General features: G+C 51.2%; 1 protein-coding gene across 1 annotated transcript in view; it reads right to left on the bottom strand.

The window, feature by feature from the left end:
• Window positions 1-732: 732 nt before the first annotated feature.
• LOC106892493 (cholesterol 7-desaturase-like) overlaps window positions 733-27,904 on the bottom strand; it is a 29,466-nt gene continuing 2,294 nt past the window's right edge. Inside the window, exons 4-11 of the mRNA XM_014949715.1 lie at window positions 17,381-17,618; window positions 17,091-17,286; window positions 11,530-11,718; window positions 8,750-8,928; window positions 7,134-7,259; window positions 5,039-5,158; window positions 3,407-3,583; window positions 733-2,029 (exon numbers count right to left, since the gene is read on the bottom strand). Of these exons, the coding sequence (XP_014805201.1) occupies window positions 1,868-2,029; window positions 3,407-3,583; window positions 5,039-5,158; window positions 7,134-7,259; window positions 8,750-8,928; window positions 11,530-11,718; window positions 17,091-17,286; window positions 17,381-17,618 (1,387 nt within the window). The 3' untranslated portion in view covers window positions 733-1,867. The remainder of the gene's footprint in view (window positions 2,030-3,406; window positions 3,584-5,038; window positions 5,159-7,133; window positions 7,260-8,749; window positions 8,929-11,529; window positions 11,719-17,090; window positions 17,287-17,380; window positions 17,619-27,904) is intronic.

The raw sequence follows: 27,904 nt of genomic DNA, 5'->3' as shown, positions 1-27,904 counted from the left end.
CATCACCATGAGGGCAGCTGCTCCCTGAGGAACGGGGTGCTGGGGGCTGAGGGGGTCCCACCACCCCCAAGTGTGACAGGCAGGGAAGGCCCAGAAGTCATGGCCAGACTCAACCGAGAGTCCAGATTTAGGGGGCAGCTCATGGTGACGAGGCTGGTCGGAGGACAAGCTGGGAAGTCAAAGTGCAACTTGGGTTTGGGATCTGGCGGGGTAGCCAGGGTCAGGCACATCCCAGCAATTGCTGGGCAGGTCCACGGTGATGGGACAGGGCAGAGGTCAAGCTGGGATGTCAGTCTGTGATCAGAGTTCAGATAAGCCAGGTGTGGGGGTGTCTGAGCTGGAGACTTCTATAGCATAGCTTAAGACAGGGGCTGAAGGTCCAGAGTTGAGCTGAAATGGGTCTTCTGGGCCATAGGTAGGTTAATGGATGAACACCCAGATGAGACTGGTCAAGAACACTAAGACATAGCAGGGCTCTCAGGCCCCTGAGAGGCTCAGGCTGTTAAGTTGGACAATGCTCCTTGTCCAAGTTCCTGCCATCTCCTTAAGTTCTTTGCTGGAGATCCCCTGTGGCACCTGAAGCAGGACAGCACAGCCCAGCTGCAGAATCACTTCTCCCATCAAGAATACCCCACAAAACAGTGAAGAACAACAAACCGTGAACATAGAATCAGTTTTAAAAAATTTATTAAAGAAATATTGACAGTGCGAGAGAATGGTGAGGACAGAGCTTGCACAGGGTTATCTGGGATGCTGTTGGGGCAGGTGATGTTCCTGCTCCTGGTCCTGCTCTATGGGTTAATGGTGAAGGAGGCACCAGAAGCCTCAGCAAAGTGCATAGATGACAAGGCACAGGCATGAGAGCAGCAGCTCAAGCTTCCTTGGAAAGCTGGATTTGAGCATTTGGTCTTGCTGGCTCTTGGCAGAGAGTAACTGCCAGAGTCCTGAGAACTATCCCAGGCCTATGGATTACAGGTTTCTCTAGAGAATGCAGCAAGGCAGAATTTAACCCTTCAGTACAGAGCACGTAGGCACAAAGCGCAGGAGAATTTCAACCAATTTTCATCAGAGTTGCAGCCTAGTCTCCATGTGTGAGCCTCGTTTCTGATCACAGTGTCTGGAAGTGACAGCCATGTTCTTGCCATGAGACAAATTTTTACAGCCAACCATGTACCCAAGGTATTGTTGGAATCCAGGAGCTATCAAAACAGGATCTTATTCACATCCTTGACCTGCCAAGTTGTTGTCAGTTTAAGTGATTTGGTCACCAGAGTAGTCCCTCTTCTTCTCAATGAAGTGCAATAGCTCCATAAGGAATTGGCTCATACAAGATCTCGGTAGGCTCGAGGAAGCCTAGAAGAATACTAAGGACATGGTGGGCAGCCAAAACCCCTGCTGCCCTGCCTGTTGCCAGAGGGAAGTGTCTGTGGGCTTTGCAATCATCCTCCTGATGCCATGCAGACATTGGCCAAGGCTCCCCTGGAGAGCTGAAGCTTGGTCCAGCCAAGGGGACGGTCCAGAAGCCACAACGGTCTGGATGGGAAAGGACACTTCTGGCAATAAAAGGCCACCATGGAAAGTTTTTCATATAACTACTCAAAATAGCAGCAGCAAGAGACAAAGGCAATTTGAAGGCAGTTCTGGCAATCTTAAGTTCATGCTCAGCTTTTACGTTGCCTGTAGAAGGTGTTGCACCCTTTGAGCTTTGATGCCCTGAGTAAGAAAGGAGTAAGAGGATTCCCAGGGCTCAGGCTCCTGCCCAGGGCCAATATTTGATCATGCCTGCCCAGCACCACTGCCCACCAGCCAGGGTGGTAGGAGCCACCTGAGAACCTCTGGCCACCCTCTGCAGTGGGCAGGGAGGTCCTCACCAGTCCAGGCCCTCCTTCTGCGCCGGGACCCTCATGCTCTTCTCGCTGTAGAACTGGGCGAACCAGCGCCGGTGCTTCTGGATGGTGGAGTCCTCTCTGACCAGCAGAGGCTTGGGCAGATACCGTTTGTTATTCCAGATGGTTATATCGCGCTCAAACTGGGGGGAGAAGGAGAAGATTGTTCAGGTGGGGAAGCTGAACCAGCAGTTTTGTGTGTGCTGCCTGACACTAGGGTTATTTTACAGCGTTTGTCCCAAATGGCCGGTGTGGGACTGCTCATGCTATTTGTAACTACTAACGCTATGGCTCTGACTGCAGTTAGGGGACCTTTAGCCCATCGTAGCTCCCAAACAAGAAGCCACTTTGAGCTTAGACTGCCCCTGTCACAGGAGATCCTGGAAAAGAAATGGATGTTGTGTAGGTAGGAGCTGCTCCACCTGAGATTTTTGATTTGTTGGGTAGCTCCAGCCAAGCAAGGCGTTATAAATTCCTCATCCACACCTTAAACTCTGCTGGGATACACACAGAGTAGGGTTATGGAGTTTTCTTTTGCGAGTACGTCTCCGCAGAAATGAGTGCGGCTCATTTGCATTAATAAGACACAAAATATTAAGCCAGCATTGATACCATACAAACTTTGATTTGGGGTACATTTTTGGCATCTGAAAAATCATCTTTTAGCAATTTTTACTGTAGTGCCAGTGAAACCCTCTCTGGTCAGATCAAATTTTTTCCAGGCTTGAACCCCTGACAGAAGGGGATGATGTGAACTCTTCTGGCTGTGTGACAGGGAGTTACAGGGATGACACAGTGAGATTTTCCTTGGTAGAGTCAGCGGGTGTAACAAGCAGTAACAGCTACAGGTTGCAGGTTGAGAGGTTCAAATTGGACATTAAAAATCAAAACTATCAATATGAGCAAAGCAATAATGGAATGGGTTACTCAAGGAGCTGGAGAGATGTGGGCATTCTCCAAAGGAGCCATGTTTGACCTGAATTTGGCGACAGTCTTGCCCCAGCTGGGATTAGAACTGGAGACCCCCAGAGGGACCTTTTACCACTTCCATGAATCCCTGAGGTAAGAACCTGGACAACCTCCATCAGGAGGGGCAAGGGTTGCCAAATTTCACAGTACTTTAACAACAGGAGGATTTCTTGACACAGTTCTCACCAAAGGAGATAGGATGCTCTTAAAGCACCAGCCTGGGATGCTGGAAATCTGGATGCAGTAATTAGTTCCCTCAAAGACTTGCTGCAGCTTGGGAAAGGTTGGCTAATCCTTGTGCCCCAATTCTGCATCCACAGGAGAGGGGTGGCACCTCTCTGCCACCCTGAATGGATGACCCACTGCAGAGACCCTCTTTACTAAACTTCCAGTTTAGTTCTTTGGGCTACTAAAAATGAAAGACCAAACCAAGCACTGAAAGAATCCCATGGATATCTGAGCCCATGTGGGCAACTGCTCTTCCTTCCCACACTTTCTAGCCATGAAGCTCCAGGGGACCACCTTTGGCTGCGCTTCTTCAGAGGTCTTACCTGTATACATTCTGCTCTCAGGATGAACTTGGGGATTATGGCCGGCATGTTCTTCTGGTAGTAGATTGTGTGGACGACGTTCTGTAGGAGAGGCTCCAGGGGTGTCACTGTCTGCAGGATGATCCCACGGCCCAGGAAAGCATGTTCGAAGAGCAGGAAAACCAGCCCTGGCCCCACCTGCAGAGCAACAGAGCACCCTCAGGGAACAGCCTCGGATGGTCCACCCCCCTGGTACAGCAGCTCCCGCAGCTTGAGCACTGCTTGAAATATCTCCCAGACTGTGCTCAAGTCCCCCTTTACTCTATCTTTTCATCAGATAATAGACACAAGTCAAAGCTGTGCCTCATGGCTGTGAGTCACAGACTGCTCGTCACTGGGAATGTTCCCCAGCACAGGGGACATTCACAGATGTGTCAGGGATGGATGGCTTTCCTGTGGACCCACGGGAAGTCATGAGAGTTTACAGTGGTCCCAAGAAGTTAAAAATCTAATCTTCTAGACAATGTTTCCAAATTTTCACTGGGTCTTGTTGTTCATCACTGAATGACCGTGGGGTCATCATATCATATCAATATCCTTACTGGATGGTGGACACCAGTCCTGGGCTCCGATCTCAACAGCAGTGACTGCAACGTGATATGGAGGTAACACAACATCCCTGCTCCTGCTCTGCCTTCCTCCTTTGCAGCTACAACAGTCACAGCAGGTTTTAGCTGAAATCAGGTTCAGCCTTTCATCTCGCATGACATGAAGTACCTGGTCCCTGCTCTTTGACGTGCACCCAGACATGCAGGTGCGTGGTCATACACTTGGTTCTCTGAAGCAGAGTAAATATTGCTGATTTTTTTCAGCTACTTTATGTACTACTTCTTTAATGTTTGGTTGGGTACACACTCTTTGTAAGGTTATTTTACTGTCTATTTTCTCCTGTTTGTTGATATCAGGGCTAAATAGCACTGAACAGAGACACAATCAACATCCACTTTGTGATAATTCCCTCATTAGACCAACATCTGTCCCTATCTCAGTTTTGTGTCATGACTTGTTTTGCTATTGTTCTGATTTTGTAGTAGGGAATAGATCAAATGACTTCAAAAATGTACTAGAAAAAAAGCTACTAGTTTTATCAGACAAGCTTAGCATTTCATTAACAAATTATTAATTAACAAACAACCACAACCAAAAATGAAAGTGAGAAGATCCAGTTCCCACTGATTTGTGTTTGGTGGCATTATTTCTATTTCCCTTTAATTCCCTGCATCCAGGGCTGATCTTGGGCTACAAAACAGGCTGCTCCTGACTTTCCCAGGCATGTCCACCATGGACCAAGAAGGTCCACACGTCTGTACTGTAAAGAGCTGTGACGAGGCGGTGTGAAGGTCTTTCAGGATTGTCACCACCGCTCAGGTTCCAGCTTTTTATTTTTCCTGTTGTTTTGTGGGCAGAGCAGTCCTTACAGACCCTCTCTTTTCTCCCTGCTGTGCAGCAGCCCCAGTGTTGGTGTGTAGGTTCTGGCCCCTGTGCCTGACACACTGGGTAGGAAAGGCCACACTGGGCAGGATGGGCACAGACTCAGGCTTTTGGGTGACAAAGCCATCTTGGGGCACTGGCGCTCACCAGCGTGGGACATACCTGCCTGGCTGAAACTGTCAAATCCATCAAGGAGACGTGCTTCCCGAAGATGGTTGCGGTGTGTTGAAGCAGCAGCCGGGAGCAATGCTGGTTGGGCTCCGGCTCCGGCTGCCACTCCGCCTGCAGGGATGGAGAATGAGGGGCTCAGTCCGAGGGATGGGTAGACAGAAGTATGGGATGAGGGGAGGCAGCAGTGAGATGGTGACAAGAGCTGGTTGTGAAGAACATCTGGAGATGAGCATAGATGAAGGAGCGCAAACAAAACCCTCAGAGACACAGAAAAGAGACTGGACCTGAAGATGGGGGGATGCAGGAGAGGGGGTGAGGTGGGACCGATGTTTTGAGACAGAAAGGGGACCTGGTTTGAAAGACTTTGACCTCCTCATGGTTAAGAGGGGAGCCAGAGTCTTACCTTCCAGATGTGCTTCATAAAATCCCACAGCTTGGACCTTGTGTATCTCAGATCGGATCCACCCAGAATTGCTGGTCCATGGACGAAAGCCAGGTGAGCTGTGTCAGCCGCATTTTCGGGGATTTCCTGCCATCGGGGAACAATTTGCCATTGGTGAGAGCTGAGTTGGGTGGGAGCTGCCTGTATTTAAGAGCAGCATCGCAATGGCACTGCTGGAGAGCCCAAGGCACATCACTGAGCGCAGCAGCAATGCTCGCAGGTACATGGCACAAGAGGCAACTGAGTGAGCAGGGGAAGGGGCCTCAGCACAGACTGACTTGGGACTAGTCTTAATTAGTGTTTAGGAGTAATTTAAACATGAAGCTCAGAAAATTCAGAGTTCATTTTAAGCTCACAGGAGCCTAAGCATGCTAACTTCTGCTGCTGCACAAGCTGGGACTCCAAAGAACTCTTTCCTTTGGCCCTGTTATAATAGTAAGGAATAAAGGATTTTTGTGCTTGTGCTCCTAGACAACTTTTCACACACTTTCAAACCTTTAAACCCCACCAGCCTGCCCACATTATGTCACTTTTTCAGAAGTTTTAGCTGCTTTACTACCCAAATACCCCAGCTTTCTACCAGCTTGGCAAGTAGCACAGCCTGGCCCCTGTGTAGATCTGTGTACTGTGTCTTGTACTGAAAAGCAGAGATGAAATAATTATTATCCCATCAATCTCCCAGATTCTCTCTGCTTCTCACAACTCCTCTGCCCACTCCCGAAGCCTTATCTACCCTGGCTCATGCACCTTCTTCTTTTCTTCTAATCATTCTTTGTTTCTTTCTAACCGACTCACCTTAGTCATGATTTAGTCACCAGACGGGTGCTGCCTCTGGAGAGAAGTGGGCTTGACATTGTCATTTTTTGTCACTGATTTTTACAAATAGAACTGTTCTGCTCAGTGGCAAGTAGCTACAAATCTCCCAAGGTCTGAAATGCCAAGGGACTGCGCATTTTCAGACCTGCTGCTCCCTCCCACTGCTCTCCCGGGGGAGCCTCCACCCGTGGATGCCCCTGACTCCCCCCGAGGACCCTGGCCACCGTCACCCCTCTTCAGTGCCACAGAACCGTGCCCCTTTTCCAGCCCCGTTTCTGCTGAGACGTGATGGAGGCAACAGCCTTTTTTTATTCCCCGAGGCACATTTGTCAGCGTGTGATGGTGATTATGAAGATTAACAGCAAAATAACCCTGTGTTTCCATTGTGGTGATCGATGAGTTGAAAAGCCTCCTGACACTAAGTGCCGCAATTCTTAGAGAATCTTCTTCTTCTTCTTTTTTTTTTTTAATTACATCAGTTATAAGTCAAAGCAAATTAACATATTCCCTTTAAGTACCCAGAACATCTGCTCTCTGCTCAAGAAGCTCACGATCTGTGTTTGGGGAACGTATGCTGTATTCCCAGGCTGCGGTTCTGGGGTGTTATTCTAGATCTGAGCTCTGCCAGCAGCAGTGGTGGCACCGGGCACAGGCAGAGCCCAGTTAATTGGGAGACAAAACCCTCAGAGACACAGAAAAGAGACTGGACCTGAAGATGGGGGGATGCAGGAGAGGGGGTGAGGTGGGACCGATGTTTTGAGACAGAAAGGGGACCTGGTTTGAAAGACTTCGACCTCCTCATGGTTAAGAGGGGAGCCAGAGTCTTACCTTCCAGATGTGCTTCATAAAATCCCACAGCTTGGACCTTGTGTATCTCAGATCGGATCCACCCAGAATTGCTGGTCCATGGACGAAAGCCAGGTGAGCTGTGTCAGCCGCATTTTCGGGGATTTCCTGCCATCGGGGAACAATTTGCCATTGGTGAGAGCTGAGTTGGGTGGGAGCTGCCTGTATTTAAGAGCAGCATCGCAATGGCACTGCTGGAGAGCCCAAGGCACATCACTGAGCGCAGCAGCAATGCTCGCAGGTACATGGCACAAGAGGCAACTGAGTGAGCAGGGGAAGGGGCCTCAGCACAGACTGACTTGGGACTAGTCTTAATTAGTGTTTAGGAGTAATTTAAACATGAAGCTCAGAAAATTCAGAGTTCATTTTAAGCTCACAGGAGCCTAAGCATGCTAACTTCTGCTGCTGCACAAGCTGGGACTCCAAAGAACTCTTTCCTTTGGCCCTGTTATAATAGTAAGGAATAAAGGATTTTTGTGCTTGTGCTCCTAGACAACTTTTCACACACTTTCAAACCTTTAAACCCCACCAGCCTGCCCACATTATGTCACTTTTTCAGAAGTTTTAGCTGCTTTACTACCCAAATACCCCAGCTTTCTACCAGCTTGGCAAGTAGCACAGCCTGGCCCCTGTGTAGATCTGTGTACTGTGTCTTGTACTGAAAAGCAGAGATGAAATAATTATTATCCCATCAATCTCCCAGATTCTCTCTGCTTCTCACAACTCCTCTGCCCACTCCCGAAGCCTTATCTACCCTGGCTCATGCACCTTCTTCTTTTCTTCTAATCATTCTTTGTTTCTTTCTAACCGACTCACCTTAGTCATGATTTAGTCACCAGACGGGTGCTGCCTCTGGAGAGAAGTGGGCTTGACATTGTCATTTTTTGTCACTGATTTTTACAAATAGAACTGTTCTGCTCAGTGGCAAGTAGCTACAAATCTCCCAAGGTCTGAAATGCCAAGGGACTGCGCATTTTCAGACCTGCTGCTCCCTCCCACTGCTCTCCCGGGGGAGCCTCCACCCGTGGATGCCCCTGACTCCCCCCGAGGACCCTGGCCACCGTCACCCCTCTTCAGTGCCACAGAACCGTGCCCCTTTTCCAGCCCCGTTTCTGCTGAGACGTGATGGAGGCAACAGCCTTTTTTTATTCCCCGAGGCACATTTGTCAGCGTGTGATGGTGATTATGAAGATTAACAGCAAAATAACCCTGTGTTTCCATTGTGGTGATCGATGAGTTGAAAAGCCTCCTGACACTAAGTGCCGCAATTCTTAGAGAATCTTCTTCTTCTTCTTTTTTTTTTTTAATTACATCAGTTATAAGTCAAAGCAAATTAACATATTCCCTTTAAGTACCCAGAACATCTGCTCTCTGCTCAAGAAGCTCACGATCTGTGTTTGGGGAACGTATGCTGTATTCCCAGGCTGCAGTGCTGGGGTGTTATTCTGGGTCTGAGCTCTGCCGGCAGCAGTGGTGGCACCGGGCACAGGCAGAGCCCAGTTAATTGGGAGGGAGATGTCCATAAATGGATTAACTGGGAGGAGATGGCCCTGAACTGGACTGTAGGAGAGGACCCAGGAGTGGACAAGGCTCCCTACCTGGATGTGGGCATCCACCAAGTGCTCCGTCTGGCCTCGGAACACCCACTCCTTGGTGGCCACCTCCCGCTGCTTGGGCACTGCCCACGTGGGACCAGCCCCTTCGCAGTGGTACCAGACCAGCAGCATCCCGTTCACCTCGCAGGATGGCCAGGTCTGCACCCTGGCAAAATCCGGCACTGCAGGGGAGAAAAGAATGGCTTAAAAGTGTCATCTCCAAGAGTGATGCTGGTTCTAAGGGTCACCTCATCCTCAATCATGGCCCAGAGCTCATTATGGGTGACACTCACGTGGCACAGACACTCTGGTGACACTTGCCACCCTTCAGGCTGCTGAAGAAGGACAACAGCTTCTGAAGTTCACATAAAAATATTTGCTTAAATCACTTTTATTTCAGTTGAGTATTTTGCATAAGTTTTCTAAGAAAGAAGCATGGCTCTGCAGCCTCTTTCACTGCTCAAAACTGTCCAAATGATTAGTGTCTGCTACATCAATGGACCCTCCTCAAGCTTCAATGAGACGCTTTTAGTTACAGATGTGCAGAGAGTAAAAACCATCTCTACCCCTTGAGTTCAAATCAGTCTCTGTTCCAATCCTGCAGTACCATGTGCTGCTTTAAAATCTGCAGCCCTTCTGGTAAAATGAATTTTGGCATTTATATTTGCCCAATTGTCAGAAGGTTTTTGCTTTCATTACTATCTTTTCTAATTTGCAAACAAGCACAGAGCATAGCGTTTCCTTATTATTCAGCCTTGTACAGTCACGTGGGAAGTGAAATAACAGGAGAAATTATGTTTCTCTTTCAGCCAATGACTGTCTGAGGGGACAGAAGGAGACCTTTGCTGTGATTTCTGATTGAAAAAAAAAATAGTGCTTTGGGTGGGATGCATCTCGCGATATATTTTTTTTGTTGAAACTTTCTGAGGTTCAACAAGGCCAAGTGCTGGGTCCTGCCCTTGGGTCACACCAGCCCTACGCAGCGCTCCAGGCTGGGGGCAGAGGGGCTGGAGCTGCCGGGCAGAAAGGGACCTGGGGGTGTTCGTCAACTGTTGGCTGAACAGGAGCCAGCAGTGTGCCCAGGTGGCCATGGAGGCCACCAGCATCCTGGCCTGTGTCAGGAACAGCGTGGGAAGGAGGACTTGGGAGGTGATGGTGCTGTACCGGGCACTGGTGAGGCCTCACCTCGAGGGCTGTGTCCAGTTTTGGGCCCCTTCCCACAAAAAAGACATTGAGGGGCTGGAGTGGGTCCAGAGAAGGGCGACGGAGCTGATGAGGGGTCTGGAAAATAAGTCTGATGAGGAGCAGCTGAGGGAGCTGGGGGTGTTCAGCCTGGAGAAAAGGAGGCTGAGGGGAGACCTTCGGGACATGGGTTGGTGATGGTTTTTTTGTCAGTTAGGTTGATGGTTGGAATAGATGGTCTTAAAGGTCCCTTCCAAACTAGATAATTCTATGAGTCTCTGATTTTAAAGAGGCCTTCACCTGCCCCCAGACAGACATCCAGCCCCCGGCTGGGCTCTGGCTGCTGGTCCCCTGCAAGCCCAGTGCCGCAGGAGCTGCCCATCCCAGCTCTCCAACACCCCTCTCAAAGTGACCTGCATGAGCACAGATGGCTTTTAAATCTGTTTATATCAACCTGACCCATTTGGGCTGCACTGGGAGCAGGGCAGCTGTCTGCAGTTTCGGTCTCTTAGTATCAGATAACCACAAATCTGAATGCAGCAGTTTCAGCTGAAACAATGCATTTTGGCAAGCATTCCTGCATAACCAGAATATTCATTCTCATTTTGTGATCAAATACATCTTTGATTACAATTTAGAAACAATTTTTCAATCAAATGCAGCTCCTGAGTATGTATAGGGAAAATATAGAGTATTCATCCTTTTCGTGAAAACATCACACACACACAAAAGGAATTGCTGTTTAGTGAGATCTAGAAATTGTTCTTCTTACCCCATGTAGATGGAATGTTTCTTTCACTTTGGGGGAAAATGGTCTGTTTAGCAGGAAGACTGACTTTTGCTGCAAATCAATGTTTGCATTGCTGTCCCAATCAATCTCAACTGAAGTTGAATTTCTCAGAAAAATAACTAAGAAGCACAAGCCAAAGCAAAACTCAAGGAAGGTCTCTTTGCTGGTTTCAGCCATGTCTAGAACTGGTGATTTAAACCAATTAGTGCAGCCAGATCAAGTAATTGTTAATGTGAACTTTAAGTAAGATATTCTTCCTACACAGTCAACGCAAACCATATCTAAATGGTAGGTGTATGCGAAGAGCTCTCCTGGATTCCAACCAAAAGTTCCTTTCTAGCCTTAAAAGGAGAAAAAATCCCATTGAGAGACTATTCTGTCATGCTAATGTGACAGATTTAAGCACTGACGTGGTATAAGCTATCGCTATAGAGCACAGAATCATTTCTGAAACCCAATAGCTCCTCAGGATCCATGCCTGCTGGTGCAATGCATGACTCAGAGTTAAAAATCTTTTATACCCTGCTTGCTGAATGCAGGAGTTGTAGGATTATCAAAATCAAGAAGGGCAGTTCTTTAACTAAAGTTCCAGTTACCATCTAACACAGGAAAGGACACTAGAAATTCATACCCTGACATGGACAACCCAGGAGGAGAAGCAGGGCACTGCATGAAATAGGAGAGCAGGATGGAGGGTGAGTTAGTTTTCCTTAATGGACCATTTTTCCTTAATGAAGTAGCTTTTAATGAGCGCACACACAGGGCACTGTCATCGCTGCAGATGTTTTCTGTGGATCTGGGGGGAAGTCACCTTTTTCAGCGTAGGGGATGCGGGTGCATTTTCCGTCCTCTCCTCGAAACTGCCAGCCGTGAAAGGGGCACTCGATGCAGTTGCCCACGACGCGCCCGCCGGCAGCAAGGTTAGCCCCGAGGTGAGGGCAGTAAGTGTCCACCACATGGGCTTGGCCATCCTGGGTGCGAAACACAGCGAGCTGTTCTCCTGCAGAAATACAAGGTTGTGAGATTGTGAAAACAACATCCCTATATTGAGGGGCTGGAGCGGGTCCAGAGAAGGGCAACGGAGCTGGTGAGGGGTCTGGAGCACAAGTCTTGTGAGGAGCGGCTGAGGGAGTTGGGGGTGTTCAGCCTGGAGAAAAGGAGGCTGAGGGGAGACCTTCTTGCCCTCTACAACTCCCTGAAAGGAGGGTGTAGCCAGGGGGGGTCGGTCTCTTCTCCCAAGGAACAGGCGATGGGACAAGAGGACACAGCCTCAAGTTGCACCAGGGGAAGTTTAGGATGGATACTGGGGAAAGTTTCTTCACTGAAAGGGTTGTGAGACCTTGGAAGAGGCTGCCCAGGGCAGTGGTGGAGTCACCATCCCTGGAGATATTTAAAAGCCGGGCAGATGTGGTGCTGAGGGACATGGGTTAGTGGTGCTTTTGGCAGTAGGGGGATGACGGTCGGATTCGATGATCTGAAAGGGCCCTTCCAACCATAATGATTCTATGAGGGTGGGTGGGGTGTCACACATCGCGTGGCCCCTTACAGAATTACAGAATAGTTTGGGCTGCAAGGGACCTCTGAAGACTTTCTAGTCCAATGCCTCTGCCACATGCAGTGACACCCTCAACTAGACCAGGTTGCTCAGAGCCCCATCCAACCTGACCTGGCACGTTTCCAGGAATGGGGTATCTATCACATCTGAACTGGCTTTTACCAAACATTGCACCCAATGTGCAGAAATATCCTGCTAAAAAATTAATACTGGGTGTTTTCTTTCTTTCCTAGTGGAAGAGCAGTGGCAGGACAGGAATATGCTCGCTCCAGAGAAGTTATTTAACCACGAGATGGCACCAGGCCGCTGCCAGAGCTGGTGCCTGCGGGCAGGGGAGACCTGCAGGCAGGATGCAGGCAGGAGGCATCTGCTGCCTGCAAAAAAGGGCTGTGCTGAATTGGGGTGGCAGATGCTGTCACAAATGCCCAGGCTGTGGTGGCCGTCAGCTTGCTGCTGGGGTTCAAAAGATGTCCCAGAGCAGGGAAGGGTTGTTCCACAGCCTGTCGCAGCCCATGTTGCACGTTGGCAGCTTGCTGCTGGGGTTCAAAAGATGTCCCAGAGCAGGGAAGGGTTGTTCCACAGCCTGTCGCAGCCCGTGTTGCACGTTGGCACGTTGCACGTTGGCACCCTGCAGAGCCGGGCAGCTGCCCCGAGTCCCAAGGTGCCCAGTGTCCCAAGGAGCTGCTGGAGCACAGAAACCACCCCGCTGAAGGGCACTGCCTTGCTCCGGGTAGGGGGGGAGCATAATTTCTCCTGGTCGTTTCTAAACCCTCCTGGCTTTGGCCCTCAGCCCTGGTTTTTGAGCTCTCAGACCCTGTCTCAGGTGTAGGATAAAAGCTGCTTTCACATAAATATTTACAGGTTCAGGATGCTTCCCCTGCTAAGGGAGGGATCCACACAGAGCAGAGCAATAGCTGCATGTGAAGAAAACTGTTCCTGTCCCTTTGCCTGAGAGGGTTAGAGCAGAGACTGCAGGCTCATACATTTCAGGAATCTCTGAGCAATGGTCGCTGGAAGGAGAAGACCTTCGTCTCTTTGCTCTCCAACCCCCAGAGCTGTCTGCACGGCTCGGTGGGGGAGACCTTCCTCCAGCAGGGACGGATGGGGGCTGTGGGCCAGAGCCCTGACACCTCCTCAGCAAAAGGGAGTTTTGAAGGGAAGGGAAGGGGGAAGGGAAGGGAAGGGAAAAGGGGAAGGGAAAAGGGGAAGGGAAAAGGGGAAGGGAAAAAGGGAAGGGAAGGGAAGGGAAGGGAAGGGAAGGGAAGGGAAGGGCCTGACTCCAGTCTGCTCCAGGCAGGCAGTGGAGGGTCAGTGCCAGCGCGGCTGGGGCCACGTTGCCCCCACACTCAGACTTGCTATTCTCCATTGCTGCGCCCAATTCCCTGTGCTCCATGAAGCGATGTGAGGTTTGCCCTTTTGGGATCCATCCCTGCTTAGCTCTGGGATCCTCTTCTTCCTCCCCACTGCCAGGGCAGCGCTGCCTCAGCTGAGCAAGGGACTACTAAAAAGGAGAGACAGAGAGTTCCTGGGCTATGACCCACAGATCTGTTCATGGCACCGCTCCACCCAGCTGTGCAAGGAACCATGGCTGGATGGCATGTCACAGTATTATCTAAATAAATGCTCTTCCTGGAGGGACAGAATATGTGCCAGGTGCTTTCCCAACCCGACACAGAGGTGCTCCAAGGGTACTGTGGCACCACAGATCTGCCAACACCCACCTCATCCCTGCCAGAACCTGCATCATTCCTGCCACCACCCACATCCCTGCCCGTGGCTCAGAGGAGAGGGGCTGCTCCACGGGGAACTGGCCTGAAAGCAAAGCGAGACCTGCTCCAGTGTCCCCTCAGTTCATGTCCTGGCTGGAAGGGAATGCAGCTGGTCTGGGAGCTCAGAAGCACTTGGGCTGTTCATACGTGGCCACTGAGTTAAAGGCCAGGGAAGGTGCCCCAAGGTCCTCTCTTCCATACTGTGCTCCAGCGTATGCATATACGTACTCAGATTCCATCAGCATGTGGAATCTGATCTTTACAGCTGCTGCTGGAACTTAAAGCTCAACAAGTGAGATAAGACCAAACTAAACTTTGGGAGCCAAGTTCTGTACGTATTTCCCCAGACAGACACACCAATGATGTGACAGAGTGTGATCCATCCCACCCAAACCCACTTTCTTTGATTGAAATTTTGTGGTCTGAGCAAAGAAAAGGAAACCCTGCAAACTTTCCCAGCTTTGGAGCCTAGGAATCATTATTTCTGATATCTGGTTGTACTCCAGTGCCTGGAGGCCCCTCCTTGCTCAGGACACCTGGCTCTGTTGTCCCTCCAGTCTTTCTGGAAGGCTCTCACACATCTGCCTGCAGAAGGCACAGGGGAGTGGTGACACTCGAGGTGCAGGTCCTTCTCCCTGCCCCAGGTAACAGGGAGTCATTCTGAAACATCAGCATTTTCCTTTCTCTCCAACCTGCCTCTCTACTTGACCTGAGGTTCAGGACAAAGAGGGGAAAGGGTTCCTGCCTGTCTTGGGAGGTGTTGCAGGTTCACCAGCAGTGTGGACACACAGAGGAGGAGCATCGGATGGGTCAGACCAGAGCACCTGGAGCCCAGGGGGTCCCCAAGGAGCAGCCCTGCAGCCTGGTGCTTTGTCCACCAAAGTTTTAAGACAGTTTTACTCCAAGAAGGCCCCACCTCTACAGCTTTCCTTCATACAGACAGCTTGAAGCTCTTCAGCCTTGAAGATCTAGCCCATGGCCAGACCCTTGCTGGGCTGTCCAAAAACCTCACCCAGGATTCCTGAGAAAGTGCTGCTTTTGCCTCCAGCCTTTGCCCTCTGGAGCCAGCAGAGCCAGAGGAGAAGCTGATCTCTGCTCTGGCTTGTGCATCAAATCTGATGTCTCTCCACTTGGGAGGGCAGTATCCTGGCCTAAGGTATACTGAGAAACTCTGCTGTGGGTGAATATTAGAGTATTAAGAGCCACATACTGACATTTTCCTATTAAATTAGCCCATTTCTTTTATGGAAATCAAATGGCAATTGCAGCAAGAACAGCACATGGGACATAAAGGACCACCCTGCACTTTGGGCACTTGGCTCAGAGGATGCACTCGGGTTTTCCTGCCCAGGAGCCTGGCTGGGTCTGAGCAGCTTCCCTGCAGCAGGCACCCAGACAGCATCACTGCGCGGTGCCCCATGGATCAGAGGGGCTCTCACCCCACTTCCACAGTCTCAGGAGAGAATGAGGCTTTCCTGCCTGCTCAGTGCCATGTTCTGGAAGGTGTCCCATCCCGAAGGATGAGTCTTACAGGGGCTGAGTCAGATGATTTTTATGCTTTCATCTCCTCTGGCTCGCTGCCTGTGGAGCAGGGCTACATTTCCAGGCTATGCTCAGAGACTCCAAAATAAATTAGACATCCACAAACCTGGAGGCTACAGGTTGTTTAACTGTCTTATTTACTGATAATCTTCCTGGCACCACTACACTGCTGTCACTCTCCCACTAGAAATGATTTTACAGGCACATTTCAGCCAGACCCAGAGAACTGGGTGCCAGGAACCAGGCTTTGGGCAGACAACGAAGGGTGTCGTAATAGATACGGGGCTCTCTAGGCCTGTATGTTAGATTGTATATACAGAATATACAGAAACAATATACAGAAACAACCAAACAACTTCACAGGAAAGATTGGCTCTTGAACATAGAAAACACCTTACACGTTTACCACTGAATCTGAGGGATTTCAATGAAGAAACATCCTTTCTAACGAGGAAGCCACCAGCACAAGTCCAAAATTGTGTGCAACAACCCTGGACAAGCACAGCACCCCTCTGGACGTGGCTGTGAAGCCCCATCCTCATCTCCCCAGGCCATGGGGAGCTGCAGGTAGCGATGCCTGGGAGGAGAGCCCAGGCAGCAGGATGGGCCGGTGTCCCAGCAAGGAGCCCAGCCAGCGGTGCCCTGCACACCCTCAAGGCTCCTGTGCCATGGTGTCCCGGTGGCCAAGCAGAGATACTCAATGCCCACGCAAAAGCTGAGGCTGTGACACCCTTGGTGCCTCATGTGGGTGCTGAATGGGGTGCCCTGAAGGGGATACCTGGGCAGAGCTGTCCCAGTGCCCCAGCAGAGGCCCCAGGCAGGGATGCCCAGGCAGGGGTGCCCAGGCAGGGGTGCCCTGCACACTGGCAGGGGGGCCAGGCAGCAACACTGCAGTGGGCGAGCATGGATACTGGTTTGGATACCCACACACCCCAGCAGGACACCAGGCTGGAGTGCCCCAGTGCCTCGGTGAGGATGTCTGCATGAGGTGCCTCGGTGGGGCTGCCTGGGCAGGGATGTCCCTGTGCTCCAGCAGGGATGCACTGTTCCCCTGGCAGAGATGCCGCCCAGGATTCCCTGGTACCCCAGTGGAGTTGTCGGGGCAGGGATATCCTGGTGACCCAGCAGGGATGCTGGCTGGGATGTACCAGTGCCCCAGCATGGAGGCTGGCCTGGGTACCACACTGCCCCAGCAGATGTAGCCAGGCATGGATGCCCTGGTGCTCGGTGCTGTGCCTGGGCACAAAAGCCCGATTCTCCAGCAAGGATGCCCTGGTAGAGTGCCCTGGTATCCTGATGGGGATGTCCGAGCAGGGATGCCCTGGTAGGGATGCCCGGGGAGGGATGCCCGGGGAGGGATGCCCGGGGAGGGATGCCCTGCTATCCCGGTGGGGATCCCCCGGCAGGGATGCCCTGCCCACTGGCCAGGATCCGGAGCCTCGTCACCCCCATTGCCCGGGGCGGGGGTCGGGGTGGCCGGTGGGGGATGCGGCGGCTGGCACTCACCGAGCAGGGAGAGGCTGCGGACGGCTCCGCGGGGCAGCTGCGCGGAGTCGAGCAGGCGGTACCAGCCGTTGGGGTAGGGCGGCGGGAGGGCACCGGGCCGGCGGGCGCGGCGGGCGCGGCGAGCGGCCTCCCCGCGGCTCAGCCCGGGGGCCGGCAGGTAGCCCACCCGCCCCGGGCCGCGCCGCAGCACCAGCGGCCGGGAGCAGCCCAGCAGCAGCAGGACGAGGAAGAGGAGGAGGAAGAGCAGCGCCCCGTGACCCGGCCCCACGGCCAGCAGCGCCGCGCCGCACCACCCGCTCCCCATAGCGCGGCCGGTACCGCCGCCGCCGCCCCTTATAGCGCTGCCGGCCCCGCCCGGGGAGGCGCTCCGTGGGCGGGGGGGGGACGGGACTCCCCCCCCGGGGGACCCCCCGGGCACCCCCGGCTGTGTCCTGGGCTGAGGGGGTGGCAGCGCCGGCTCCGCTCAACCCCGCGGGGGGGCGGCGACCCCGGGGCTCCCGGGAGAGGGTCGGGGGGCGAGTAGAGCTTCTGCCCAGGGAAAGGGGGGGCAAATAGGGGCCCTACAACTACAGCCTGTTGCCAGCTCGGGGGTCACTGAGCGGAGGGACCCGGGTTCCTCTCTGAGGTGCAATGAGCACAATGTGCAGCAAAGGGAACTCCGTTTGCACGTAAGGAAAACTTTCTTCCTCGAGAGAGAGTGGTCTTAAATCCAGTAGGTACATTAATTAGATCAATAAATACCCCGGCGGCCTCCTGAGCTGCTGTCGTGGGCTTAGAAAGGGTGAAGCTGGTGTTGGGACTGACTTTGACATTGGGCACCCAACAGGAGGGTGACAGATCCCTCGGAGTTCAAGAGCAACTCAGAGATGTGCCAGCACAGAAAACATGGATAACAGGGAACATTGATCCCCTCCGTGCAGAGAGGATAAATCAGTGCAAAGCCAAGGCTGAGCTGTTTGAGCATGCCAGCTGGCTGGAAAAGTGAGGCAGAGAAGTAATGCTTCATTTAGTCCAAAGAATTGCTCAGGTTTGAGAGGTAACTGTAGAAAAGTCACCTCTCATGTGGATCTAGTCAGAGACTTCTACGAGAAGCAGCAACCACCACAGCACCGAGTGACGGGAGAGGGAATGAGAGCATCTGGCTGAAATGGAGCATCTGGCTGAGCAAAGGGAGCAACTAAAAAGGTGAATTCAGACAGAGTGAATTGCCTGAAGACCTCACATGAAAGGCTCAGGTAAATATATATATAATTTATTGGAAACCTGTTCTGGATGAAGAATGCCGGTGTGGTTACACAGGAGACTGAACACAGCATTTGGAAGCAAACAGACATCCCTCAGAGGGGGACGGGCTGCGAGTCTGAGCGGGGAAAGGGAAGAAAGTGGCAGCTCTGGCAAGGGAAGGATCAAAGGAAAACAAGGGAGGTCAAAGAGGGACTTTCAAGAGCAACTTACTAAGGGCATAAAAGCACATAATAAATACAGCTGTTGCACAAAACCAGAGATCTGATGAGTGGTTTGGGGACCAGCAGGCCCGTGAGTCTCAGGACTGTGTGGGGTACATCCATGAGACGCTGCAGCAAGGGGCTGGGAGCCACAGGAACGACCGTGCTCTGTTGGCAAAGAGTCAGTGCCCTGTTTGCACAGAGACATCACATCTCACAAATAGGTCTGAGCAGTCACCAAACAGGTGATGGAGTTCATGCTTTGTTCACTTGGCTTTTCAAGAGACTTCCTCTAAGGTGTGTTGGTCCTTAAATAATTTTGGGACAGCAGAGGGGATCCACTCCAGGTTGTGATTGGAGGGAAGATAAAACCAAGGAAAAGAAATCGATGCTCTGCTGGCACAAGAGAGAGCAGTGTGCATTATTTTTTTTTTTGTCTCCACAGAACTTGGGAAATGGGATAAACAGATGTCTAAACCATCTGATCAAGACAATTTAAATTATTCACTGTGGTAAAATGTAAAGTTGACTGTGAACTACTGCAAAAGAAGCCTTACAAATCTCTCAGTGACTGGCAGGCAAACAGTGGTGTCTGCCAGCGGAAGGTAATGCACGTGGCGGAGACCCGCAGGAGAGGGGTGGCTGTTAATTGGCACTCAGAGAGAGAAGGGAGCACTATTTGACTTGGTCTGTGGGTACATCTGCTCACTCGGGTCCACACTGCAATGTTAGTAATAATTACTATTAATGCTTTTGTAGGCATGATGATCTAAGCATATAAAAGAAACAAGGTCCATAGAGGACAATAATATTTTCTATTAGATGAGCCGCTACAGCTGGAAAAAAAGTTGACGAGCTTTCATGCAAATAGCCCTCCTTCAAGAATAATTAGGAATGTAATTGGAAACAGAGCAAAAAACCATCTAGACATTTGGTCTACAGCAAGGTGCAATGGTGGCCACCTCACCTTGCATGGAGTAAACCTAGGGGAGATACGGAGAAAGGAAGAGAGTGGTTGGAAGCAGGGAGTGGCATGAACAGAATAGGCTTGAAGTCTTGAAAACCCAAAGGTGACTTTACCCATCCATTACCCATCCCTGAACTAGATGGAGCTTTGTTTTAGTCTAGCACTTTCCATTTAAATTCATATTTCACCCCTTTTCCAAGTTTGAAGACATTTATGAGTGGGCAGAACTGGGTCAAGTGAGAGGGAAATCAGAAAATGAAGGACAAGTGGGAAACAAGGGGAGCCCCAGGGTGTTGCAGCAATAGATTCCTCCATGGCAAGTGAGAGTTCAGTGCAAGACCTGGTTGGCCAAAGCCCTTATGAAGACTTAGCCCTCCCTTTTTTCTGCTCTTTTCCCCCAGATATCTTAAACATCTTTCTTCCAAGACAGCTTGTGAGTGCAAACAGGAAGGCCAGAGCACCCACAGCATCCCTGGTGGAACACAAAGAGCACGTTCCCTGATGAAGTGTTCACCACCCCTGATCATCAAGAGGTATTCAGGGCACATCTAGTGTGACACTGTGGGGACCTCTGCTTCCCTGGGCATGGGCTGGGGCAGGGGACAGAAGTGAAACAGCCCTTGATGTGAGAAGGCTGCTCAGAAGCCCCAGTGTTAGAGACTGAGTGCAGGTGACGTTTACAGGACAGGGCCCAGGGAACTCCTGAGGGGGGTGATGGCAGGAGAAGCTCCTGGGAGCTTGTTGAGTAGTGCAGAACCTACACACACACAAAGGGCATGTGGCTCTACCTTGTGTCCTCCTGTTTCCTGGGGTGCCGGGCTCAAGGGTGGGCAGTACTGGGGTGAGGCACACCCCATGCCAGAAGGGAAAATCAAATGCAATGCGGAGATTTCCTTCTCCTTAACTTCTCAGGCAAAGCTGGGCAATGACCTGCAGGGGACTGTCCCAAGGCAGCTGGCAAACAAAAAAGGAGGAAACTGGGACATTTGAGTCCAAGAAGCAGGAAATGATTCTGTAAATTATGTAAATGAGTATAATTAAGCACTGGTGAGGTAACTGTGGCTTCTGCAGGCTATTATCTCTGTATTTATTTTTAGGATATATTGGGAGTCTTTTGACTGGTACATAGCAACCTCAGCTATACTGAGGCATTTGTTTGGGGGTTGAAGTAGTGCCTATGGTTACAGATGCTGAATGCCTTTCACCATGTGCAAAACCCCAATTTCAAGTGCTTCTGACTTTGCTGAACTAACCACATAAGGCTGAAGGGCTTCACTCGCCGGGTTTGACACACGCAGGAGCAGTGGTCATGGTAGAGAGGACTCATCTGCTTCAGGAGGTTGGCAACACGAAGCTTAACTCAATAGAAAAACGAGTAAAGGAGAAACATGGTGTATTAGAAATCCTTAGACTGGCTGGAGCTTTCTAGCATTAGATCAGGGCTGGGGCTTGGAGAGCAGACTGCAAAGGGAAGTAAAGGGCAATTCACAGGATTGCAGGAGAAGGATGAAGCCTTGGAGAACTGGATTGTTGGCCACAAAGACTCTCAGTGAGGTTTTTCCCCAGAGAGATAACCCTACCTGTGTGTTCCTCTTTCCAGGAAGACCACCTTGAGTCTGTGTCTTGCTTTCCAGATGTGCTGGCTTGTAAGTACATTATGGATACCTTCAGGGAAGGAGATGAGATAAAAACTGTTTTCTTCAAAATGAGTGCTGTTTAGCCTTTTCTCATTGTGTTTTTATTTATTTTTATGCTGGTTGCATAACAGAACTTGTGCAATCAATCTGTCCTTGGCAACAAGGTTTTGATCTTCTAGAAAATATCAATCACACATGCCAGAAGGGCACAGCTCTCGAGGCGGCGTGTTTGCTGTCACATTCCTGTGCTCTGGATTTTTGTGTTGGAGCTCTAACCCACCAATTATCTGTTCTGGTGCACACTGGAGCACACCCCAGCTCCACGTTAGGCTGCCAGCTGGCTCCTGGTGTGAGGTGCATCAAGGGCATCAGAAAGTCTGGTGCCACTCAGCTCCTGCCCCTACATGCCACATCGGCACAACTGGGCCAGCTCTGGCTTTGTCTCGCTTGCTCAGCATCCTCCAAAGCTACTCCCGAGGCCGTACGCCTCTCATTTATCATGTTTGGTGTCTTTAAAAGCCACATCTGTCAGGTTGGAAAGCATCCCTCTAATTTTTTGTGTCCTCCCAAAGTTGAGAGCACTCACATGGGAGCTGCACGGGCTGGAGAGCCCCTGGAGCTAGTTGAACATTCACACAGACATGAAACTTTCCCAGCAGCAGCATGGAGTAGTGAGGGGACTGAGGTGTCCTAGGCACTGCTCACTACAGGGGGAGAGATCCAGGACTGGCTGGGCCCCAGGATGCAAGGGGAGCTCTGGGCACTGTGGTGGGCTCTTGGGAGGGGGACAGGAGGCTTGGGGGTGCATGCAAAGGGGTTCAGCTGATGTTTGCTGCCACCTGCCAAACGCAGGTTTCAGAGGTGGGAACTCTTGGGTGTTTCTGCACGCGTTGTTATGAAGACAATGTCCTGTCTTTGAGGACACCTGTCTCTGTGAGGGTTACAAGTTCCAGAGTGCCTCATTTGCCTTTCCCACCCTTTTTCTTCTCTCTTTTCAGCTTCATCACTGCCCAAAGATGGTGGGCACGTGCAGAGGTCTCACTCTCCAGTTGATAGGGCACCTTTGCCTACCAATGAAGCCTGTAGCCTGGGGAGACACACCCATCTGGAGAAGCTCATCTGTCCCCTTTCCCAGGGAATTTGGCCCTCCAGGATGCCCTCCAGCCTCTTCAAATGATGGGGCTATTTCTGCTTGAGCAAGGTGCTCCACAGGCACACCCCACCATGCCTTGCAATGAGCAGGGCTGCAGCTTATCAGTGCGACAGCAGACTCTGGTGTCCCCGTGTCTTCAGAGAGACCCTGGAGAAAAAAAAAAAAAGTCAATCTGGCAGCTCTGGGTGCCAGCTCTACCTTGTGGAGCAAGGCAGCCACATCCCAACAGCAAGCTTTCCCATGGACACCCCAGCTGCCAGACTGAGCTCCAGTGTGGTGGGCTAGACATGTTGGGGAGCACCAGGGGCTGCACGGGGGCTGATGTCCCCCAGCATGCTCCATCTCCAGCCACTCTGCACCAGTTACTGAATCACCACATTACCTGGGCCCAGTGTCCTCCAGGGTGAAGATGTGCAGGAAGCAGTGATTGATCTTGCTGAGCTGCTTTCCAGCCTCCACCATGCAGCAGTCCCAGGGGGCTGGAAGTCCCTGAGGACAAGTTGTGTCATCTCCTGGGACACAGTGTGCAGGCAGCTGAAGCCCAGCCACCTCTTGGCTGGTTTTCCAGCAGAAAATTGGAATTTTGTCAAAATGAAAGTTTCCCTACAGAGCATTTCAAGTGTGAATGCTGGTTTTCCCTTAGAAAATTCCTCCAATGGAAATTCCCACCCACTCCTGCAGCACATCTGGCTGGGTTTCTGTGTACTCAGTTCCTCCTGATTTCACAGAAGCTGTTTCTGTGTTTCTCACCATCTTTGCCTCTGGCCATTGATGTTCCACGTCCCATCCTTTTATCAGTCACCTGAATATCTCCCTGCCCACTGAGGGTATCCAAAAACCAGACTAACTGCTTGTGGCATGTTTTAACTCCCCTCAGCCCTGTGAATACCCAGCTCCTTGGATGAGGACAAAGTGCTGGTTGATGGTCCTGCCCATGGGTGATGCAGTGATGCAGTAACCTGACAGTGGAGGGGGAGAGATTCCTCAGTTCTCATCACTTGGAATAAGATGCTGCTGCAGCTCCTTTCTGTGATGGCAGGAACTCCAGAGGTGACTCCAGAGGTGCTCAGGAGGGTAGCAAAGACTCTCGGAGCCCTAGATTTTGTGCCCTGTGGGAGAGATGAGCAAAGCCAGCACAGATGCACACAGCAGGCCAGCTTTGCACTGCACCAGCGCTGTGCTGCCTGGTGACTCCACCAGCCACATCTGAATTGCAAAGTAGGCTGGGCTGAATCTCTCTTGGCTGAGAAAGCATTTAGGGAGAACACAAGACCTGCTTAGGATGGCAGTCCATCCTAACTATCATCTGGAAGAGAGGTGGAGACAGGGCCAGAACATATAACAACAACAACTCAATCCAAATGGCTGCTCAGACTCTTCCTCCTTGGTCTCCATCCCATTGCTCCCTGTAGCTCCCCACCACAGGAGGTGGGGAAACTCTTAACAGACACCAACCATCCAGCCTGTCAGCCTGGCTGGCTGGCAGACATCGTGACGAGGGTACAACCTCCAGCTGCATCCCAGCTGCCCACACAAATCGCATCCACCAGTGGACTGATAGTGGGGAACGTTCTGCAGCAGCCTCCAGGTGAGTGGTGAGGAGCTGTGGGCACCCCTGCACCCCCTGCCTCGTCCATCACCCCTGCCTGCTGCCTGCCTGAGTCAATGCTATTCTGTGTCCCCATCTCAGGCCACCCTTGTGTTGATCACACAACAGAGAGCTGCCAAGGGCAGGCTTCTCTGCCTGCAGGGTGCCCAGTGCGTGGGGCTGCCCTGGGATGTGTCCAGGTACCCAAGTGGCAGAAACAGAAGTGATGAAGCTGGGCAGGAGGCTCTGGCCATGGCATGGTGACATGGTGAGGACAGCTTCTCCAGTGCCCAGAGCGCCTGGGGAAAGCATCAGAGCAGAGGCAGCTCTCTGTCGTTGCCCCTGGCAGGCAAGGTCCGACACTGCAGGCAGTACCCTCTGAAGTCATCCTTTCTCACCTCTTCTCCAGCAGCTCATGAGGAGTTTTTCCTCTGAATATTCTCAGAGGACCTTTTCTCCACTTCTATTCAGCCTCTGTGTAAAGGATGTGATCCCCACGTCTGTGGGCAACTTTGCCACCCAGGATGCTCCAGTGCTTCATACAAAGGCTCAAGCTGTTACCAGCTGCTGCTCTTATCCTTCAAGGGGCACATCCAAGGCCAACACTGCATTCGTTTTGTTTTGAAATTCATGGTCTCTGACCCCCTGGTCGATATTAGAGGCTACTTTTCCAGTCAGTGCTTCCACTGCATCCACAGTCCTGTCCTAAGGGCAGGACCAACAATACTTGCTTCTTCTTACATGGCTCTGCACTGGCTGCTTTAAAATAAGTTCAGTACTCTGTTTATCAAAGAACCCAAGTTATTTGGCAATCATTATTTGCTGTCTCATAGATTTTATCATCAGTGATTGCTTCCAGAGCAATGGCAGAAATACTGAGGTTTCAGCCACATCTCAAATCCCCTCATACCTGTAGGAATACCCCCATCCCACTGCAGTTCTTCACTAACAACTGCTCTAAAAGATCTTCCATGATCATTCAGTATGTGCTTTATTTAGCTTTATACCTTAGCTCAGCCATTCCTGCATCTTACAGCTGTACATAAAATGCATTTCCATAGCCCGTGTTATAGCTATGTGGTTACTGCTGACAATTAGATTTTAACTTTCTCTAAAGAAGAATTTAGTTTGTTTGGCAGCTCCATGATGACTGACACAAATCACATATTCCTAGTGCTTGATTTTCTCCTTTATGAAATTCCGTATTACCTTTTCCATTACCGGGATTGGTGTCTTACCCCAAGGCAGATGAAATTTCCCACTGGGTTCAATCCTGCTCCCCTGAAGTCCGTACGCTGTATGCTGACTTACACAATTAGATTTTAACTTTCTCTAAAGAAGAATTTAGTTTGTTTGGCAGCTCCATGATGACTGACACAAATCACATATTCCTAGTGCTTGATTTTCTCCTTTATGAAATTCCGTATTACCTTTTCCATGACTGGGATTGGTGTCTTACCCCAAGGCAGATGAAATTTCCCACTGGGGTCAATCCTGCTCCCCTAAAGTCCGTAGGTTGTATGCTGACTTACTCTGACCACTGGAAGAACTACACCATTCACAGGCAAGGGGACACCACACAAACATCAGTCCTGTGCTCTCATCCAACTCGCCTGCATCCAGAAGGTGCTTAGACATGAAGAGCAGGATCACACTATGCACATGTTAATTGCTAACAGGCAATTGTGTTGAGTTCTTGAGCCAAACCATGGCTGAGAAGGTTGCCATGATATGCCAGGAAGCAGTGACGGGAAAAGTAAAGACCTTTGCTTGCCCCAGAGCCCTCCCAAGGATCAGCTGGTGGATGCAGTCACGCCTGCCATTTACACAGCTCCCACCCTGGGAAAGCCCTGCGTGCACCCACTGCCTTCAGATGATCAAAGAGCCCGAGGACACAGCAAGTGTGGGAGCCATGCAGTGACAACATCTGTGCTGGCTGTGCCTGGCTGCTGGAGGTTGTGATCTGGGCTGTTCCTGGTGCCAGGACAACACAGCCCGGTGGGAGGCATGACCTGGGAGGGAAGCAGGCGTCTCTCAGATCTCTGCAACGGTGCCAGAGCAAGAGTCTCTGGAGACAAAAACTGAATGGAGGCACAGAGGGAAGACCCTGACTTTGGATTATGACCATCTGACACTCCTGGGCAACGCAGGAGAGGCTCAGCAACTGCACTCCTTTTTCTCCCTGCAGGGAACTCTAGATAATAAGGAGGAAAGACCTTTTGCACTCCAATATGATCAAGCCAAATGTTTCAAAGCCTGCCTTTTTCCTTCATTTTCTCTGCTAAGTCTCCTGCTGTGGCCAGGATCTGCCTTTATTATTCTACTGCCATAAAACTCACCAGGGTATGGATCTGCATAGCCCACTCCAGAACAGTCTCTTCCCAAACAACCTGCCTGGTAGGCAGAGGATAGGATGAAGTCAAATATGTGCAGCCTAAGAGTATGGCTGAAGCTCTCTTTAACTTGCACCCTTTGTCCCTCCACCAGGGTGGGCTGAGCCACAGCACATAGGTGTGGAGGCTCACGTCCATGGGTGGAGGAGTAGGAGTGACACAGTGACACTGAAAATGATGAAGTGTGGCAGGAAGTCTGTGCTGAGAGCCAGCAGGATCAGTGTGGAGCTCCATGCAAAGCACTGCAAGAGTTAAGGCGAGGTGGGGCCGTTCTTCTCTCACCGAGCACGTCATAACCTCCATGGGTTTCATTGCTTTCCCAAGGAATGGTCTGCAGCTTCTCTCAGAGGGTCTCATAGCTGGAAGGGTGCTGTGTAGCACACAAGCCCCTCATATTCCGAGACCCTGCGGCATTACACAACGGCCATTTTGCTTCTGCAGCTTCTTCCGAGTACATGTGGGCAACGTGGGACACAGACAAAATGGTTTCCATGGCAACTTGCACTTCAGAGATGCCAGTGAGAAAATTTGCGTTGGGGAGAGAAAATTCTCCTTCAACTCACGTTGCAGGCAAGCACAGAGGTGGGCTGCGGCAATACCCTCAAAATGGCTGATGTAAAAATATCTCTGGTGATTTTTCTTCTGCAGTGCTCAGCCTGCTCTCTTCTTGGCTGGCACAGAGTGGGCTGGCTGATGGCATTTGTCCCATGCGGTTAGAAAGCAACACCCTGCTGCTATCTGCAAACCCTTTGTTTTTTCCAAAAAGGCCAAAAATGGTAGCCCTGATGAGTAATGTGCTGTTCTGGCCATCTCACCCCTCTGGCCATGGAATGGGAGAGACATGGTCTAGAAGTGAAACTTAATCCCTTTCAGCCATGGAGCTGGACTGTCCTCTGGATGTTGGCCACCAGCTGCTGTGCCTCCATTGCCTCTGGGGAGGCTAATGATAGCCCAGGGGCAGAGAGAGAGAACCCCAGGAAATTTCCTCAGCAGACAAGTCTTAAGGTCATATCCTGGACTTAAATGAAGGATTAAGTGGAGGAAAAGGACCAGTTGCCCTGTGAGCTAGTGTCTGGAAGAGTGGTGGCTCTGCCTGGAGTGACAGCGTGAAGCCAAGGAGCCAAGTTGAGTGTCTGTGTAACATCTTTGCCCAAGAGGTGTGCTGCTCATGGGAGTGTTCTCCAGCACTAGAGTGAGCACAGACCCTCATGTCGTTCATGTCACAAGCAACTCTCCCCAGCTAGAGCTGGGGAAGAATGTCGTTCAGAGGTGCTGCATAATAGGCAAGATATGTTGCAGAGAACAAACCCTGAAGATCCCAATTTATAGAATCATGGAATGGTTTGGGTTGGAAGGGACCTTAAAGATCATCCCGTTCTAACCACCCTGCCCTGGGCAGGGACACCTCCCACCAGATCGTTTCCCCCCCATACGGTGTAATCACGCCTGGAGAAGACCCTGGTTAGTCCAAGACCTGGAGTGATCGAGCCCCCCGAGGCCAGGGGAAGGCTCAGCCCCCGGACGGGCAGTGCGGGTGGAAAGGTCGGAGCGGGGACCCCCGCGAGGGGCACTCCCCCGCAGCCGGAGGCTCAGCCCCAGCTCCTCACCCCCCGCACCCGCCACACTTCCCA

The sequence above is a fragment of the Calidris pugnax genome, unplaced genomic scaffold (assembly GCF_001431845.1).
Source record: "Calidris pugnax isolate Ruff unplaced genomic scaffold, ASM143184v1 scaffold192, whole genome shotgun sequence".
NCBI classification, from domain to species: domain Eukaryota; kingdom Metazoa; phylum Chordata; class Aves; order Charadriiformes; family Scolopacidae; genus Calidris; species Calidris pugnax.
Note: the sequence above shows the minus strand (reverse complement) of the source record. Positions and strands in the feature narration are given on the sequence as shown.